This window comes from Oreochromis aureus, linkage group 9 (genome assembly GCF_013358895.1).
Source record: "Oreochromis aureus strain Israel breed Guangdong linkage group 9, ZZ_aureus, whole genome shotgun sequence".
NCBI classification, from domain to species: Eukaryota; Metazoa; Chordata; class Actinopteri; order Cichliformes; family Cichlidae; genus Oreochromis; species Oreochromis aureus.
Genome location: NC_052950.1, coordinates 22,939,803 through 22,956,362, shown reverse-complemented (window position 1 = coordinate 22,956,362; position 16,560 = coordinate 22,939,803). Strand labels below are relative to the sequence as shown.

The window sequence follows — 16,560 nt, the reverse complement described above, 5'->3', positions numbered from 1 at the left end:
TTGTCTGTGTCTCACATGTGTTCACACACCCACAGATCGGGCTCTGGACACGATTCCTCTGATGAATTGCTTTAGTCATTGGTCCAGGCTGTGTGTGCGTGTGTGTTTGTCTGTGTGTGTGCTGAGTAATGAAGAGGCCGGTGATGTTGTTCTACTCCTCCTCAGTTGCCCCTGAGCACAGGTGCTCAGCTCTTTCTGAGTGGGAGTTCTTCAATTTTCAATTCATTCATCCAGGCGAGAGCTGCAGCACATTTATTCATTGCTGACGTGAAGCGAGCATGACGCTGACATTCTGTGTGTTTGGCACGCATGACAACGAGGCACAAGAGCAATAGCATCTGTAATAACATACCGACAAAGACACGTTTGTGCCTGTGTGCTGTGCTGCTTTCTATATTAATGATTATTGACAGGCATGTCATCTTTAATGCTATACTGTCCTGGAATTTCAGCTCTGACATATACAGTATGTTAACTTGCAGATGGCTAAGACAAGGATACGAGCTGACAGCTCGCTCACTGAAAACATAAAATCAATGTGCACAATCACAATGCCACATGACATGCAGCGTTTCTGTTGTTGGGCTTTGTTTTTATTTTAGTTTGTAACTGTTCAAACTGCTATCATGAACTGTTGGGGCTTTAAGCTCTTTATTTATAGCTTAATACTCTTTGGTTTCTGACATCATGATCTTGTCGTGGAGCAGATGGATGTCCGGTATATTTTATTAAAGAAAAAAAACAGTAAAAAATATTTTCTGCAATTTAAAAATAAAGAGTAGTTTATCCAGCAGAGCTGCTTAGACTCTACCATTTGCTGTCTGACAGTGATGCGAAAACAAGCAGTATCGTCACAGTCTGATGGTAAATGTGAAATATACTGCTGAAAAACTGGAGAAAACCTCACATGGCCATAAAACTGCTTGTCAGCCAGCTCTCCAGTTACCTTTGAGCATCTAATAATGGGGAACTATGTATACAGATAGCTGTACTTAGGTACCTAACTGTATTTGGTGATCCAAAAGATGCTTTTTCTGTAGGTCATAGCACCTGCGTGGCAAATCTGCATAGCGGATGCACCATTTGTGGTCATTTTCACAAAACGAGACGGCAGATGTCTTTCCAAACATGAGAACAACCACCAGAGCAAAACACCAGCCCTATTTAAACTGATAAGGAAACAGGAAATGAGGGCAGTGATCTAGATATCTAGAATCAGGCTACCTCAGTTCTGTGCAGAAAATAGAATTTCTTAAAAAAAAATGCATACAGCTGATTTTTAAAAGTCCACAAAAGATTTTATAAAAACAAACAACAAACAAAAAAAAAAGAAAATAAATGAATATGAATGGCTTTCTATCCTCAATATGATTCAGATAGTCCAAAATGTTAGTCTGAGCACCATACATGCATGTTTCTTTTAAAGTTATAACCACGAGACTGGACAGGACGTGGAAGACGATGTGTTGCTAGTTTACCATGAGGCTGAACGACACGCTGGGAGCCTAATGTTCTTTTAATGGCTGCTGTGTTACTTTATTGTAAGGAGGGCCTGGAGGGAAGTGAATGTGCTGATTGATAACCTGCACAATCTCCCCTAGCCTTCATGACACAGCACCAGCAACTCATCCTGCCAGGTTTGTCATCCAGAGCCACGACTGGCAGCGCTCATGCACAGCGCAGCACAGTGACTCGGCAGTACGGCAATGCATTCAGGGATCGAAGGATTAAAAAAGATACCTGGAAATCGGCTCTTTCTGCTGCTTGTATTCAATTTGGGCCTGTTGTTGCCTCCAATCAATACTTGTAATCATTCAGTTGTGCGTATAAAGGCTGGATAATTACGTTTTCAAAGTCCCAGTGGTAAGCCAGTCTCTCGTGTTTTAGTAACTGCCACTGTTATTTTTTCTAAACTTCTCACTGATGAATAATGGTTTTATAACAGAACTTGTAATCGCTAATCAGCTTGCACAGTCAGGCTTGAACTCGTGCGAATGCTGGCACGTAGATGGTCATTTTGGTGCCAGTGTGGCATCATCACCTCCGGATTGAAAAGAGCACAAGAAAGAAAGAAAAAAAATTATTTAATGCAAAACGAAACAGCATAATTGTTTCATTGGTATCTTCAGTGTTATTACCAGATTTAGCAGAGCAATCTGTTCCATTACTGTGTTACAGAAAAATGTAATTACAGTAACACTCAATAAGGCGTTACTCCCGTCACTGCTCCTCAAGCGCAGCCACAGTCTCTGCTGGGGCAATGCAGGAAACACATGAATTCAGCTATCAGGAGCAGTTTGCTGATTTCCATCAAAGGGTAAAACAGCATCAAAGGGAAAAGTGACGCCCTCTGACTGGGCATGTCCCCTGGGATGCCTTGGAAGGGCAGGGTGGAGGGGAAGTTGATTTTGCACTGCTTAAGATGAAGCTAAACCCGCTGAGATCACACCAAGGAGGAGGTTTGATGCAATGACTTGTACACTGATGTAACCAGAATTTTACATTTTCTGTCTGTCTGTCTGTCTTTAAGAGGTAGGATCTGACTAAGGTGGCATTAGCCTTGCTGCTTCAGTTGCCAGTTCTGTATTTTGCTGTTTGCACTTTTTCAATTACTCTCAAACCACAGCTTCCACATTTTGTGTTTGTATCTCTTTCCTGAGCAGAAGCTGTGTGAAAGCTCCCTGTAGTTCACAACAAAGAGATAACCCAAACCGTGAGGGTGTAGCATCAAAACTGGAGGGACAAAAGGCATCAGTTAGAAGAGTTGTGATTGGAAGTCCAGTTATCAGTTGTCTGAGAGAGCCCAACAGTGTGGTTCACACCATCATCATCGACTCCCACACTTCCCTCTCTCCCTCTCCTCCTCCTCCTCCTCCTCCTCCTCACCCCTCCCTCCTTGTGTTGTGGAAAAGCTGCCAGGCTGCAGCCACTGTGGGCAAGCAGCCAGCCTGCTATCACAGCCCCTATACATAACCGCAGAATAGAGGGAAGTCCAAAATTAAAAGCATTGTTATCCCTGTGGCTGGTGGCCACAGTGCAACGGAGTGACAGGTTTATTTCATTGTGCCGTCTCGGGTGACCTTGGCTTTGGCCTCTAGTCTGTACCCCCTCCAGACACACTATTCAGACCTGGCCCTGTCAGCAGGGCTGCAAGCACAAAGCAGAGTCCCAGAGACAAGCAGGTTGCTACTGGGTTTCTCATTCTACCTGTGGTGAGTGAGAATTTCCAAATCTGACTCTTTTAACATTTTTCCCAATTGTGTTTGAGCCAAAAAATGTCCTTGTGAATGAATTTCAATATAATCTACCATTAGGGTTGCTATGGTGATGGCTGTGTGCATGTCAGTTGCCATGCAACTTTTTTCCCTCTTCAGAGGAAGCACATAGCTAGGTGGCTATGTGCAAAGATCCCAGTGTATATCAGTGAATTGTTGTTGTTGTTGATTTGCTTTTTATTCGTTAAGAGTTGGACAAAGATTGTATGTTTCCCCCAATTTCACCAGTTTAGGACACTGGGTATTTAAACTGGGAATGGATGTTGCTTATCAGATACACATGAAGAGGCATTTTTCATAAACCGATGAAAACATGCTTCACATCAGGGTCCCTACTTGCAGTACTTACAAGGAGTTAGGACCCTAAAGTGTGTTGTTAGCATAGACTGTAAATAAATGATGGAAATGATTACTGCAACATTTAGCTCAGCGTTCTGGATGTCACTGTACACGGCACACCATAAACTAAGTTTTTATTAAGATCATATGTCAAGTGAGGATTAGGTTAATTTTCAGCCGTTTTGCAACCAGTGGAGTCGCCACCTGTTAGAAAAACTCCAGGCTTTAAGGCTCTTCTCCACTGTCTTCGCTTTTTAGACCCCAGAAGGTACATCCATCCTTTATGTACAGTTTGTGGTTTTCAGTATTGCTTTAAGTAAAGATACAAAAATAAGGTACAGAGTTGGGTTTGGACTGGTCCAATGACATGACACAGCAGAAAGCGCTAATAGTACTTGTAGCTATGTTCTCTATGCCAAACCATTCTGCATACCCAGACTACAAATCTAATCTATGATGTGCCTACAGTTGTTGCAAGCCACTTTGTAACCCACCGAACCAAACATGCTTTCTAATGCTTTTCTAATGTCTAATGTTTCTGCAAACAGATGTTTTTTTTGCTTGCATTTGTGACTTACAGCCACCCTGCAATCCCTTCAAATCCCAGCTGCAAAGAAGTCTGAGGTAGTGATATTGAATCCAGGTTGGTGAACGAGTGTTAAGCATTGCAGCAACAAATCTGTCAACAGCTGCCAATGAACCTCTCATCCTGTCTGGGATTTTTGGCAGTGCCGTGACCCCGACTGTCACGCGCTATTATCTTTTACCTGCTGGTGTGCACAGAGCTGAACTATGAGCCAGCTCCACAACAGGAGGCCAGAAGAGCTGAATCGCATTTCAACGAAAACTTCCTCTCCTCTGTGATGACTAGTATACATGAAACACCACCTGGCACTATCTTGTCTCCTCCATCCGCCTACCCACAGCCTCACTACTTGTGCCTTGCAGGTTAAGGATCACCTATATGAGTCTGCACTGTTTGGCAGCGCTGATGAAACGTAATTACTGTAGAGAGGCTCAGCTGCTCTCTTTGCACCTTTCCATTGAGCTCATTAGACCGGGAATGTGACGCTAACAAATTAAAGCACATGAGAGAGTAAAGCTATGTGGTGAGATGCTATCACCTCAGCATCCTCATGTTCATATAAAAGTGAAGATGGGTTTGGGACTGTTGTAGCTAGTTCCATTTCTTCATACATTTATATCTGAAAAACTCATTTTCTGCTGCTGCTGCAACTACTACTGTATTCTTGCAGCCCATTACAACCAAGCTCATATCATTATAGTCAAAGCTGTGAGTTAAGAGCAGTGAAGCAGCGAGCATCTCTGTTTTCATTTTCTAAACATTGCGAAAGAGAGCAAAATTGAGAGTCTATGTCATCTAATGATGTGTCACGATAGCCTGTTTAGTTGCTTATTTTATTATGTTCTTTTTACCTGTCGTTTTAGTCTTTGTTTGTCTTTTGTAACAGGGAAATAGAGCTGGGAGAATTACAGTTTTGCAGTTGTTTTCCTCGTTTGTAATTTGATAGAAGCTTGTCTCCATTATTTCGTGTTTATGACTTCCCCTTGTTAAATTTAACAAGTTAAATTTTCCTGCCACGTTTTGTATCTGGCAGTTGTACCTGCAGGAGCTACTCTTAATCCTCCAGTCTCTTAACAGTACTGGAGTACTAATGCTAAGTGTGTATGTATTACTTTATATATTTATTTTTTGATCCCACATATAGGCTCCATTTAAAACTTTAGCCATATTGCTCCAGCCATTGATTTCTCTTGTTCAGGATTGTTTCTGTAAATGTTGTGCCTGCTAATGTTTAGCTAACACTAGCAGGCTTGATTAGCAAGTCCATCTATACAAGTGCATCACATCTGCTAACTGACGCTAGTTAATACACTAATCAAATAAAACTGAAGCACAGACTTCTTAAACAGTCTGTTAGCAACAGTGACTGCAAGGTAACCCATGCTATTTGTCAGATAATTGCATTAAAAAGACTCAAAATGACACCAACAAACACAGTTAAGATATTACACCTGCTAGCTGTTTGCTAGCCTAGCAGACAGCTATCAACACCCGGCTGTCAATCAATATAAGCATCCTTCTAACAACACAGCTGTAATGCAATTTAAATATTTGAATGTCATATAATATATTACAAAAAACATCCATCTATGTATCTATTATTTTATGTATCTGTTGCTTCCTTACCTGTTACTTAACAGTCTTTTTAATAAATTACAAAATTGTTTAAGGTTGCATTCAGATTTATGGTCTCCACTAGTTTACAAGCATTAAAATGTTCTCCAGTGACAGCGATAAACCGGATGACTCAGATGTAATGTGTTGTCTCTTTTCATTCCTCTGAGTGGGACTACATTTATGGGAAATAAAGTCTTCTGAAAGGATCAGCGCCCTGTGCTTTTGTTATCCGTCCCTCTTATCTCACACGTCTCCCACCGAAGCACAGGTTGCCCGCAACCAGAGCCCTAAACCTGGAGGGGGCATATCCACAAAAGGAGGCAAACATGAACACACGCACACTCCTCCGGGGGTGAATGGAGATATGTGTGTGTGTATGGCCTTTTATTTAGCAGAAGGCCATCAGTGAGTCATTCTCCTAAAGAGCACCCTTGGGTACTGGTCTCGCTGACACACACGCAGTGGCTGTCTCAGAACAAGGCTCACTGATCAATGTTTAATGCCCCATAATTGGTTTTACTGACCAGCACAGCCTGCAGGATGCCAATGCTGATTTGAAGCCCGACCATTGAGGCTGACCACCACTGCAGTCCTACCTGGATTTGTGAAATATGGAATTCATTTGCTCTCACAGGTGTAACTGCTGGGTGGCAGTCATTACAAGGATTAAGCTGTCAAGGTTAAGCTGGACGATGTTGTCTGGGATCTCGTCCTTTTCCCTGTCTGTTCTGCTAAAAGCTATCCATACATAGTCACAGTTTATCACACTGGCGTTTAACGATGATTTAAATGCGAGTTGATATCCAAGCCCTGAGTTTCGTCTCACCTTGCTTTCTTTTTGCTGTGTTTCTCTCAGAGAACCATGAGCACTGTGGAGGAGGAACCGGATCACATGATACCATGAAGACAAGCCTACAGGTCCTGCGCTGCCAGCTGCTGAGTGAGTAAAGCCTGTGGGGGGTTAAAAGGGAGGCCCAGCAAGCCAGTGGACGTTTCATATGCAAAACAGAAAGATTGGTTGGTTTTGAAGAAAGAAACCATTTTTTAAATTGTTCTAAAACATTTCGGTTATTTATTTGCAGCTTTATCATGCTTGATTTATATGAAATTAACATAGAAACATAGAGGTGAAGATAAAATGAAAGCAAAAAATGGTTTGGAGTCAAGCATTAACCTAGAGGACTGAAAAATTAAGCCATTTTAAAGCTGCACTTCCTTGAGCGGGCACTAGAGGCTCTCCCCATAGACTCCCATGTTAAAATTTTCAACTTTACAGCAGAAACGCACATTGAATGTTCACAAAAAAGACTAATTTTTTGAAAGTGTATCAAAGCTTTACAGCCTCTATAAATTACAGATGGGTATAGCCACTGTTACACACCGGCCTGGGGGGGGGGGGCTCTCTGCTCAGTCACATCACCGCTCAAGTGACTGAATTTGACTCCTTCACTTTATTTTTGCTGTTGGAGCCTTTTGGAGCCTTTTTAATTGAAATAGCATTCAAAATATCATTTTGAATATTTATATCTTACCACCAAGTAGCATACAAAAATCAGAAGGTCACTCTCAGACTTCTCTGGTCTGCATGTCGAAGCATCCATGAGCGAGATACTCAATCAGTAAGAGTGGAAAAGCATTATACAAGAAGCAGTCCAGTCCACTAATTAACATGTATTCATTTCTGTGTAATGCCCCTATATAGTCTGGAGTCTGGTGTTAGCTGATAACTTCATCACCACTTCACCCTTTCATCCAAATGTGGACTTGTGGACAATGTGGCAAATGCGAATTTACACAAAAAATCCTTAAAACTCTAATTCACCAACCAACAGTTAATGTCAAGGGGGCTACGTCCATCTTTGATATACAGTTTATATCTATGCTGCTATTCCCAAGCTGGTTATATTGGAGTGTTCAGAGAAGTTTTCCAGATGTTAGCTGTTGTAATTTGGTAATTACCAGAGTGCAGTTTCTTTATCGCTTGCCAGTGAATTATTCCAGTGTTTTCATAATTTCTCTAACTTTAAGTCTTGCGTCTCTTGGCAACCTACCTTCAAAAAGAAAAGAAAATTATTTATATAAATTCCTCTATAGCTGAAGGCCATTCCGTCAGGGATCCCCTGTTTGTGGACATCAGATGCTGTACATACAGTGCTGGATCCCCTTAGTTATTGTCATAGTTTAGGTCTGTGCTGTTTTAAATTCACAGGATAGGATCAAGGCTCTGGGAGCCGATGTACAAAGTTCTGGCAGGCTACCGCCACAGAATGTCACATGAATATGGAACATGTTGGTCACACTGAAACCCACTAGGCTCCAGGACTGTTAGCTGAAAGGGCTGATGATATCTGGTATTCACCCCCAAGCTCCACCTCAGGGCGCTGGAGCCCAAGGCTGTCTGACAAATCTGCCTCAATCCCTCAGAAGTGATAAACTTGGACTAGACCGCTGTGAGCTGAGTGCTTTAAGCTGGTGCAGAGGTGGAGGGAGGTCACCCCGCAGCAGTTTAACCTGAAAAGGAGAAGTTTGAGTTGAAGTTGTCGACTAGCTTTGTGTGGATTTTATTTTTGAATTTGTCCTGGTAAATCTAAAGCTCAGTTTGCTGTCATGCATTCAGTTGGAGATCGAGTCCAGCCCTGAATTTCCTCGGGCGCATTACTCTTCCATTAGAGTTTCCCCAATCAAGTGTGCAGAGACGAGAGACCCACCTGCATCTGTGCAGTACAGAGAAATTTCTCATTTCTTTCTCTGGATGAGCCATCTGCTGGAGACAGATGTGCCTTAACATCGCAAGGCTGCAGGCATGAACAGGGATGCTTCAGATAGAGAAGAACTGGGACAGATGATCCCATATTATAACGGGACAGTGGGTGTCGGAGAAGGAAGTTTTATCAGCACTACTTACTATGACCATGTTGTACTGAAAGAACACATCTGAAACAACTGAGAGTCACAATTTGTTTTAGAAAATTGAGTTTTTGCCTCCAAAGCTAGAATAAATAAAAATTTGAAAAGGCCAGTTGGAGCGATGTGTGAATGAGTACACAGGGCTTGAGAAATCTTCCCATCTGACTTCTTCTTGTCTTGTATTTTTGAAATGTGCTGTTGGATACTTTGTCATCTTTATAAAGCCACTAACAAAGTGAATATGCCAAAATTCTCTCGAAGACGCTGTTAGCGTCTGTGACTCTAATGGAGTCATGTAATTGCAGATTTGCTGTTCAGCGCTCTGCCCAGATTCCAGACAACTTCCTGTTTAATCTCTCGTCTTCCTGTCAGGTCCGGTGCTGCTGTCACACTCGGCGAAGCTAAATCGTTATCCCAGTAAACAGCAAAAGGACCCTTTGTTGTTCTTGTTTTCGCATTCTCTCTCCGCCAGATTCTCAGATAAACACGTCCCCGTTCAAAGCTCCTGTAACCTGACAAACAATTCAAATTCAAACAGGAAGCCATTATCCTGTTACCCAAGCTTTGCCGCTTATCTCTGAGCCCACATCTGCAGACCTCCCTGTTCCGCCTCTCCACCGCCCTGCCCATATCGAAGCCTTCTCCAGGACCGTCCCACAGGTCCCAGAGGATGTGCCTCGTCTATCTGCTGGGACACACCCAGAAGCAAACCAAAGGAATTTGGCTGTTTGTGCTACTGTAAAGATGCCACTTTATTTATACGCACGCATATGTCGTTCCAAAAGAATATCGGGATTTTTCTTGTTTTCCAAGTCACGAGCGAGATTAGCAGCTGTAGCAATAAAAACGGCTTCCCAGCAGTACAGTGGAAAGGCCCTTTCACACAGATTCAAACTGACAAGCTAATTCAATGGTCATACTAAGTTTTAGCTTCTATTGTGAGTCACAGAAATGTTAATTCTAAAATGAGTGGCTTTCCTGATTAACTGAGCAGCTTTAGGCACATGATTCCTCTCATGGCATGTGCCTTTTTTTTGCCTTTGTGTGAAAGAAAGTGTCTTGCGGATACAAAGGAGGGCTGCAGAACAAAAAAAACATTTTGAAAACGTCTCAGTGCAACTCTGAATAGAAATACCATACATATTAAAGGGTAGAAGGAGGTGTAACGGCAGCAGGAGGTGGACTGCAGCATTATTAGTGACAAATAGATGCAGTAAAAGGATATTAGCATTTAGTGAGTATTTCAGCATTTTTTCTCCTTTGGAATTTTATATACTGTGGCGGTTTGTTTTTCTAAAATACCTCCTTGTACTCCGTTTCACTGATTGCAATCTGGTTCCCAGTGCAACCCCAATTTCATCTGTCTGCTGAGCCGCTCCACTCATTTATGAAACAGACTTCAGATCGATTTTGATCTTAAGCTTGTCTCCGAGGGGCCTTATTATGTTGATTTCCAGCTCCACTTTGTTATTCTTGGGCTACTCCACTATCAGCGCTTTGCATAATTCACAGTTCATCCTTTTATAGCCAACTTACTTCTGATTGGCTGCCCCTCGTAAACAAAGCTGGTGGGTGGAGCATCTGTACTTACACCCGGAGCTGTGCGTGTGAGATGGCTATATTAGGGATGTCATCTCTCGCTGGGATTATGGAAATAATCTTATCTTATTTGATCCAAGTGATTTCCTGCCGGTTATTACATGTGGTTTGAAGCCTCTGGTGAACTTTCATGACTTCTAAATGCGCTAACGAACCTCTTTTCATTGGTTTGTTTGTTATTTGTTGTTTTTGCTTGCTTTTCACTTTTTGGTGCATGGCAATTCTTGACTAAACCATGATTTGTGCCGGCATTTTGTCATATGGTAGAATCACAAAAGGAGTCCAGTCATTTATGAGAAATTCAAGATTCAGTTCAATTTTATTTATACAGCGCCAAATCACAACAAAAGTCGTCTCAAGGCGCTTTATATTGTAGGTAGACCCTACAATAATACATACAGAGAAAAACCCAACAATCATATGACCCCCTATGAGCAAGAACTTTGGCGACATTGGGAAGGAAAAACTGCCTTTTAACAGGAAGAAACCTCCGGCAGAACCAGGCTCATTGAGGGGCGGGGCTATCTGCTGCAACCGGTTGGGGAGAGAGAAGGAAGACAGTATAAAAGACATGCTGTCGAACAGAGCCACTGATTAATAGCAAGTATGATTCAGTGCAGAGCGGTCTGTTTACACATAGTGAGTGAGAAAGGTGACTAAAGAAGAAATACTCAGTGCATCATGGGAATCCCCCAGCAGCAAACACCTATTGCAGCATAACTAAGGGAGGATTCAGGGTCACCTGATCCAGCTCTAACTATATGCTTTAGCAATACTCATCACAGTTTTTTTATGCTTATTGTCTTCTATTAATATAATGTAAGCACTCTTTTGGGAATGATCTTTACTTTTCTTACAACATTTCTGTGAATATATTCTCATTTCTGGAGCTTTAGGCCACTTTTAACTCCAACGTTTTAAACTTCAGAGGCTGCTGCTTGGTCAAATTCAAAAGTAATCACAGAGGAGCTTTTAGACTCTATTTTATTATTTTTTATTTGTTTTTTATTATTACCAACTATATTAATGCAGATATTGGTGGTATCATAGGTACAGTAACCAATGGTAGCAGCTGTAGTGGCACACATTGAAGTAGTACCACAGCAGGCCTACTAGAAACTGTTACAGAAGTGCAGTGGGTCCACTGAAGTCAGTCGGGGCTGATGGCTTGCTGTCCAGGCGTGATAATCCAATCTTAGCAGCAGTTAGTCAGACAGCTCTCGGCTGATAAAGGGTTTATCAGCCTGAAGCTGATGGATCCGATCTGTTTCTGTGGTTCTGTGACAGCACGTCAAAGCTTTAAATTAAAGGCTTGGATTACCTTTAACAAAACTTTCCTCTTAAGCTTTATGATTACTTTGATTCGGCTCTGTCAGCTTTTATTCCTCAAAAGTTGAGATACGGACTGATTTTATACTGGGGGAGACGAGCCGTGCTGTGTGTGCTGGCCTGGTGTGATATGGGCTCATTGGTATTTTGATGAGAGCTGCAGATAAAGCCATCTTCGTTTGCCCCAGAGGATTGAAGGGGAATCCCATAGAGGGCTGTCTGCTACCGTGGAGTAGTTTTTATTAGCATAAATGAGGCTAAATATGATCCACGGAGGGTCGGCTGGGCGGTGAGGAGGACATCTTTAATTATGGGCTGTGGTTTAGTGATTTGGAGCTTCTAAACCAGCGGTTCAGCATGTTTATCCCATTAGACTACGAGACATAATGGACATACAGTAATTCCCTTTAGTTCTTGTACATTTGCATATCAGACATTTTGGTTAATGATTTTATTCAGTGAGATCACAAAGAAACAATCTGCTTGTGGATTTATGGTTGTTAATGCAGCACGGGCATTATTTCTGACTAACAACACTTTATGAAAACATTTGCTGTACCTCTTATAAAGCAAAAGAGATATCTCAGCTTTTAGTCACTATTTAGGACACGCGGAGGTTGTAATAAACTTACTTCATTTACATGTATTAAAAAAACATTTGAATACAAAAAACAACGGCTCTCTTTTTGCTGCTTGTTCAGCTTTATTAAAAAGAACTTATGATTCCAAGGGAATTGTTCACAAGTGGGTGAAAGTACCAAAAATTGGTACCAATACTCTTTTATTGTCACTTTTTGTGTGACTTTTTGTGACTTTCCCTGTGGTTTAGCCTGTAGTTCCTGAGGTGGAACAGGCCATCTACTAATTGGAAAGTTGGCTGTTCTGTCCCAGAGTGCTCCGGTCTCCACTTTCCATGCCTAAGTATCCTTGGGCAAGATACTGAACCCTGTGCTGCTTTCTGCTGCATTCATCAGAGTGTGAATGTGTGGATGACAGAAAAAAGTGCTTGTGAGTGAGGCATGTTGTATAAAGTGCTTTAAATTGTTTGAGTAGAGAAGCATTATTTAGCAAAGAACTAGTCCATTTACCTTTTTTTTATAAAGTCTAATCAAGACTAATTATCTAGTCTAATCTAGTCTAGTCTAATTATGCACAATCGACTGTAGAAGTCGACTTTAGAATCTGAAATTGCTCTGAAGTTGTTGTTTTTTTGTTTTTCTAAATAAAAGTAGGTTAACAGATGTGTGGATAGTGTGCAATAGTGCAAGTAATTCTATTTGTTCCAGCCACAGAGCTCCCACCCATTGCCCCCCACAGTCTTGTCATTTATGATGGCTTAGGGTTTAGAATAGGTTGCCTACTATTAGGAAGGTTGGTAGTTCAATCCCCAGCTCCCAAATTCTGTATTAACCTATTGAACCCCAAAGGATCTACTGCATCAAAGTTTCAAGAGGGCTATATGTTATAAAAGACCAAGCCAGGAAAAACTCCTTTATACGTTTCTGTGTTTTATCCTCAGTTACTTTGACACAATGGCCTCTGCTGTGATGCTTACACCGCTGATGAAGTCTCACAAGTGTCAGCTTTATTTTGATACCAATATAGTTTACACAGAGTTTGTAATCGCAGACAAATAGCTGATTCACTTTGGGCCTGTCATTTTTAAGGAGGAACCTCAGAAACAGCCCCGGGGTTTCAGGTCAAACGGTCCTTGGACAAGATATTAAACGCCAAGTACCCTCTGATGTTTACCTGGGTGAATATTGGAAATTACAATAAATTACAGTCCATTTACCTTGGACTAAACTAAGAGAAGGTAGAAAGTGTAGTTAAATTACCCAATATAACAAATAGCTGTGCAGCATAGTGGTGCGTCAGTTGCCTTACAGCGGAAGTCTCTAGGTTTGAACCTGTCCAAAGATACCTGTCAGTGTAACTGGTGATCCTATAGTAGCTGTCGGTGTGACAGTAAATGATTTTCCATCTTTAATAAATGACAGGAATGAGAGAGGTGGATGAAATCCACTAAACTGGCACTGGGTCTAGTTGTGTACATCACAGAGCCATCAGAGGGTAATCTTCCGCCTTGCACAGCACTGTGCACGTGTCATCGGCCTGTTGGAGCGACATGTAACGTGTCACCTCAACCTTTTTTATTCTAATTGATGCCAAGAAGCTCTGAAGAGGTTTTTATAAAGGAGTAAAACCTTTGAAATGTACCAAGTTCTTGAAATTCTGAAGTAAAACAGCTGCTATCTAAGCTGGAAATGAAACAAACTAGGAATATTTTTGATGTTTCTGTGATGGTTAAGCCACACGTAGGGTTAGTAGGAAATTATACTTTTAATGGAAAAATATAAATATTGTAGTTATAAATGAATACTGAAATTTACAGTTTTACAAAAAAAAAAAAAAAAAATACCTGTAAATAGTACAGTTAAGCACATTATTATTATTTTTATTAAGATGTCAAATTAGAGTTATTTACTTGCATTCCTGAAGAGAAAAATTAGTTTTAGCAGTTAAATATTGTGCTCGGTTAATTTCTGACTTCTCAGAAATTAATCAAGCACAATATTTGGGTATAAAAAGATGAATTCACTTCTTTATTTAACTAATAAATAAAAATCTAATTTTCAGTTTTGTCAAAGTTTTTGACAGTTTTCTAATCTAATAATTTTGGTAACTACTGTCTATATAAGACATTTTAGAACCACCACAGTCTGGAGCTAAAATAGTCTGTGACGTGATGTTATGTGGGAAATCTAAATAGCTGATATTTATATTTATTTTTCATCTATTTCGTCTCAAGGATTAAATAAAGGGTTGAGAGTCACAAATCACTTCACAGGTGTTCGTTTTTGTACTTTGTTTAGAGACAGAAAACGTTTTCTGACAGAAAAGTTGAAATGAAGTTAAAATAGTATTGGTATCAATAAATGTTATCCTAACTGATTAACTAAGGATTCAGTTTACACCCAAATTATTTTTCTATTGGATAACAGACAGACTGCTTATACAGTTATTTTTAACAGCACCCAAGGCAAAAATAGACAGAAAATGTACTGTCAGGTATTTTATCTTAATGCAGGATTTATCATTGCACTGCAGTTCGTTTTTTTTTTTAAACCTGACCTTGGCTAGGTTCTCACTGAATCTAGGCTTTTTGTTCCCTGCGTATACTGTTCTGTTACTCCCCGCTATGCTGCTGAGCAGGGAGATGACAGAACAGAAGGATTTCAGAAGTACAGCCTGACAAACCACGACTCACGAGCCTTATTGATGGATGATTTTGCAGCTCCTATTTTTGGCTTCCTGTAGAGCCTCCAGTTCGAATAGTGGCACTGGCAGCTGCCCACTGATGATGCGGCACAACCAACCTGCCTCCAGAACCCGCTTCATAGGCAGATTGTCGCCGTACACGTCACAGCCACATTGTTCTCCGTCGCACGTAGCAGGAGGTGACCCCTGGAAAGAAAGATAAATATCCCAGCCTCCTCTGCGAGTAGCCCCCACTCCCCCTTTAGGATTGATCATGCAGCCAGGCTAGTGCATAAGCACTGATAGCCTGCATGCCGCACACCAAGTGCACCAGTATGATTGATTAAGCCGGAAGATTCATGATGCACTGCACCTGAAGATTATTGTTCCATGGGATTGAAGTCTTAGCTTATGAGTGGCTTCAAAACATAAGGCAGGATTCCTGAGCTTCAGGAGCAAATGTTAGGTTATCACAGTGTAACTTTAGATTCGGTGTCAGAGGCTTTGGCCTCTCAGTCTAATTGTGAATGAATAGTGGGACAAAGCCTGCTTTGGATCAGCGCACGGGAGCCTGCTTTGCGACATGATTTATTGATGTCCCTCGTGGCGTCAATGGAGGACTTCAGCGAATGTCACCGGTTTTCCTATGCACTCAAAAGAGCCCTAATTCAGCAGGTTTTCTTGCATAAATTGCCCCTCCCTCCCTCTCTGCCTCTGCGCTTTGATAATGGAAAACAGGTTGACACCATTAGTCAAATAAACGAGGGCACAGTCTCGCTTCAGTTTTAGCCGGGCGTTATTTGTCTTCGTGATATTAGCATGTGCTTTTCTTGATGGTGATCGGCTGAGTGACATAGATAGCAAAGGCAACAGGTTGGTGCCTCCTCCTCGTGAAAGGAGAAAGAGCCTCAATTCACCAGCGAAGATTCAAACTCCTCACTCGCCTCCTCACTCCTTCTTTCATCATCGCCACTGAAAGTGGTCTGACTCCTTTTGTGGGTGTTTTTGTGCTTGCGAGAAAATATCATGTCAGACTGAAAACAGCCAACATGCACAAGGGTGGAAGGGAAAAAAAATCATGCTGAGTAAACGGGTGCCGCTGACTATGACAAATGCTTCTCTGTGTGCCCTGCTCCAGCTCAGTTTTTCATGTCTAACCTTTTTGCTTTTGTCCACGTCTTAGCATGATCAAACACCCAGGAAAATGTGCACGATCAGGCCCGCTCATGCACATTTTCCACGCTTTTTCCCGTCCTTCCACTCCGTATTCTCGTTTTCTTTTCAGTGCTTCTACTCAGTAATGGATGTCTGTGAAGCTCAGGTTACTTCCCCGGTCTTTTCAATAATTTCTCTTGTTAATACCCCGCGCCTCTGCTTCTCCTCTATGTGTCTTTGTGGAGGCCAGGCCAGGCTCTCTGCCTGCTCACACTCTCTCTCCATCAGCCGGACACACAGCCGTCGTGATAAATTACACCCATTTGGCTCAGTGTGCAGCACAGTGTATGTGTAAAAACAAGCAGGTAGATGTAATCACTGCAGACACAGAAATTCAACAACACAGACTGTACAGGTCAGGAATAGATGAATTTCCTGTTTTCAGGAAAAAAATGAAGATGCAGGTGTAGCAGAGGGCAGAAAACACAATAA

The 16,560-nt window shown here is 41.6% G+C and overlaps 1 protein-coding gene across 1 annotated transcript in view; it reads left to right on the top strand.

Annotated features, from left to right (window-relative positions):
- The window catches only part of tmem108 (transmembrane protein 108), a 58,810-nt gene that overhangs the window by 28,307 nt on the left and 13,943 nt on the right, over positions 1–16,560 (top strand). Inside the window, exon 2 of the mRNA XM_031751678.2 lies at positions 6,674–6,757. Within this exon, the coding sequence (XP_031607538.2) occupies positions 6,718–6,757 (40 nt within the window). The 5' untranslated portion in view covers positions 6,674–6,717. The remainder of the gene's footprint in view (positions 1–6,673; positions 6,758–16,560) is intronic.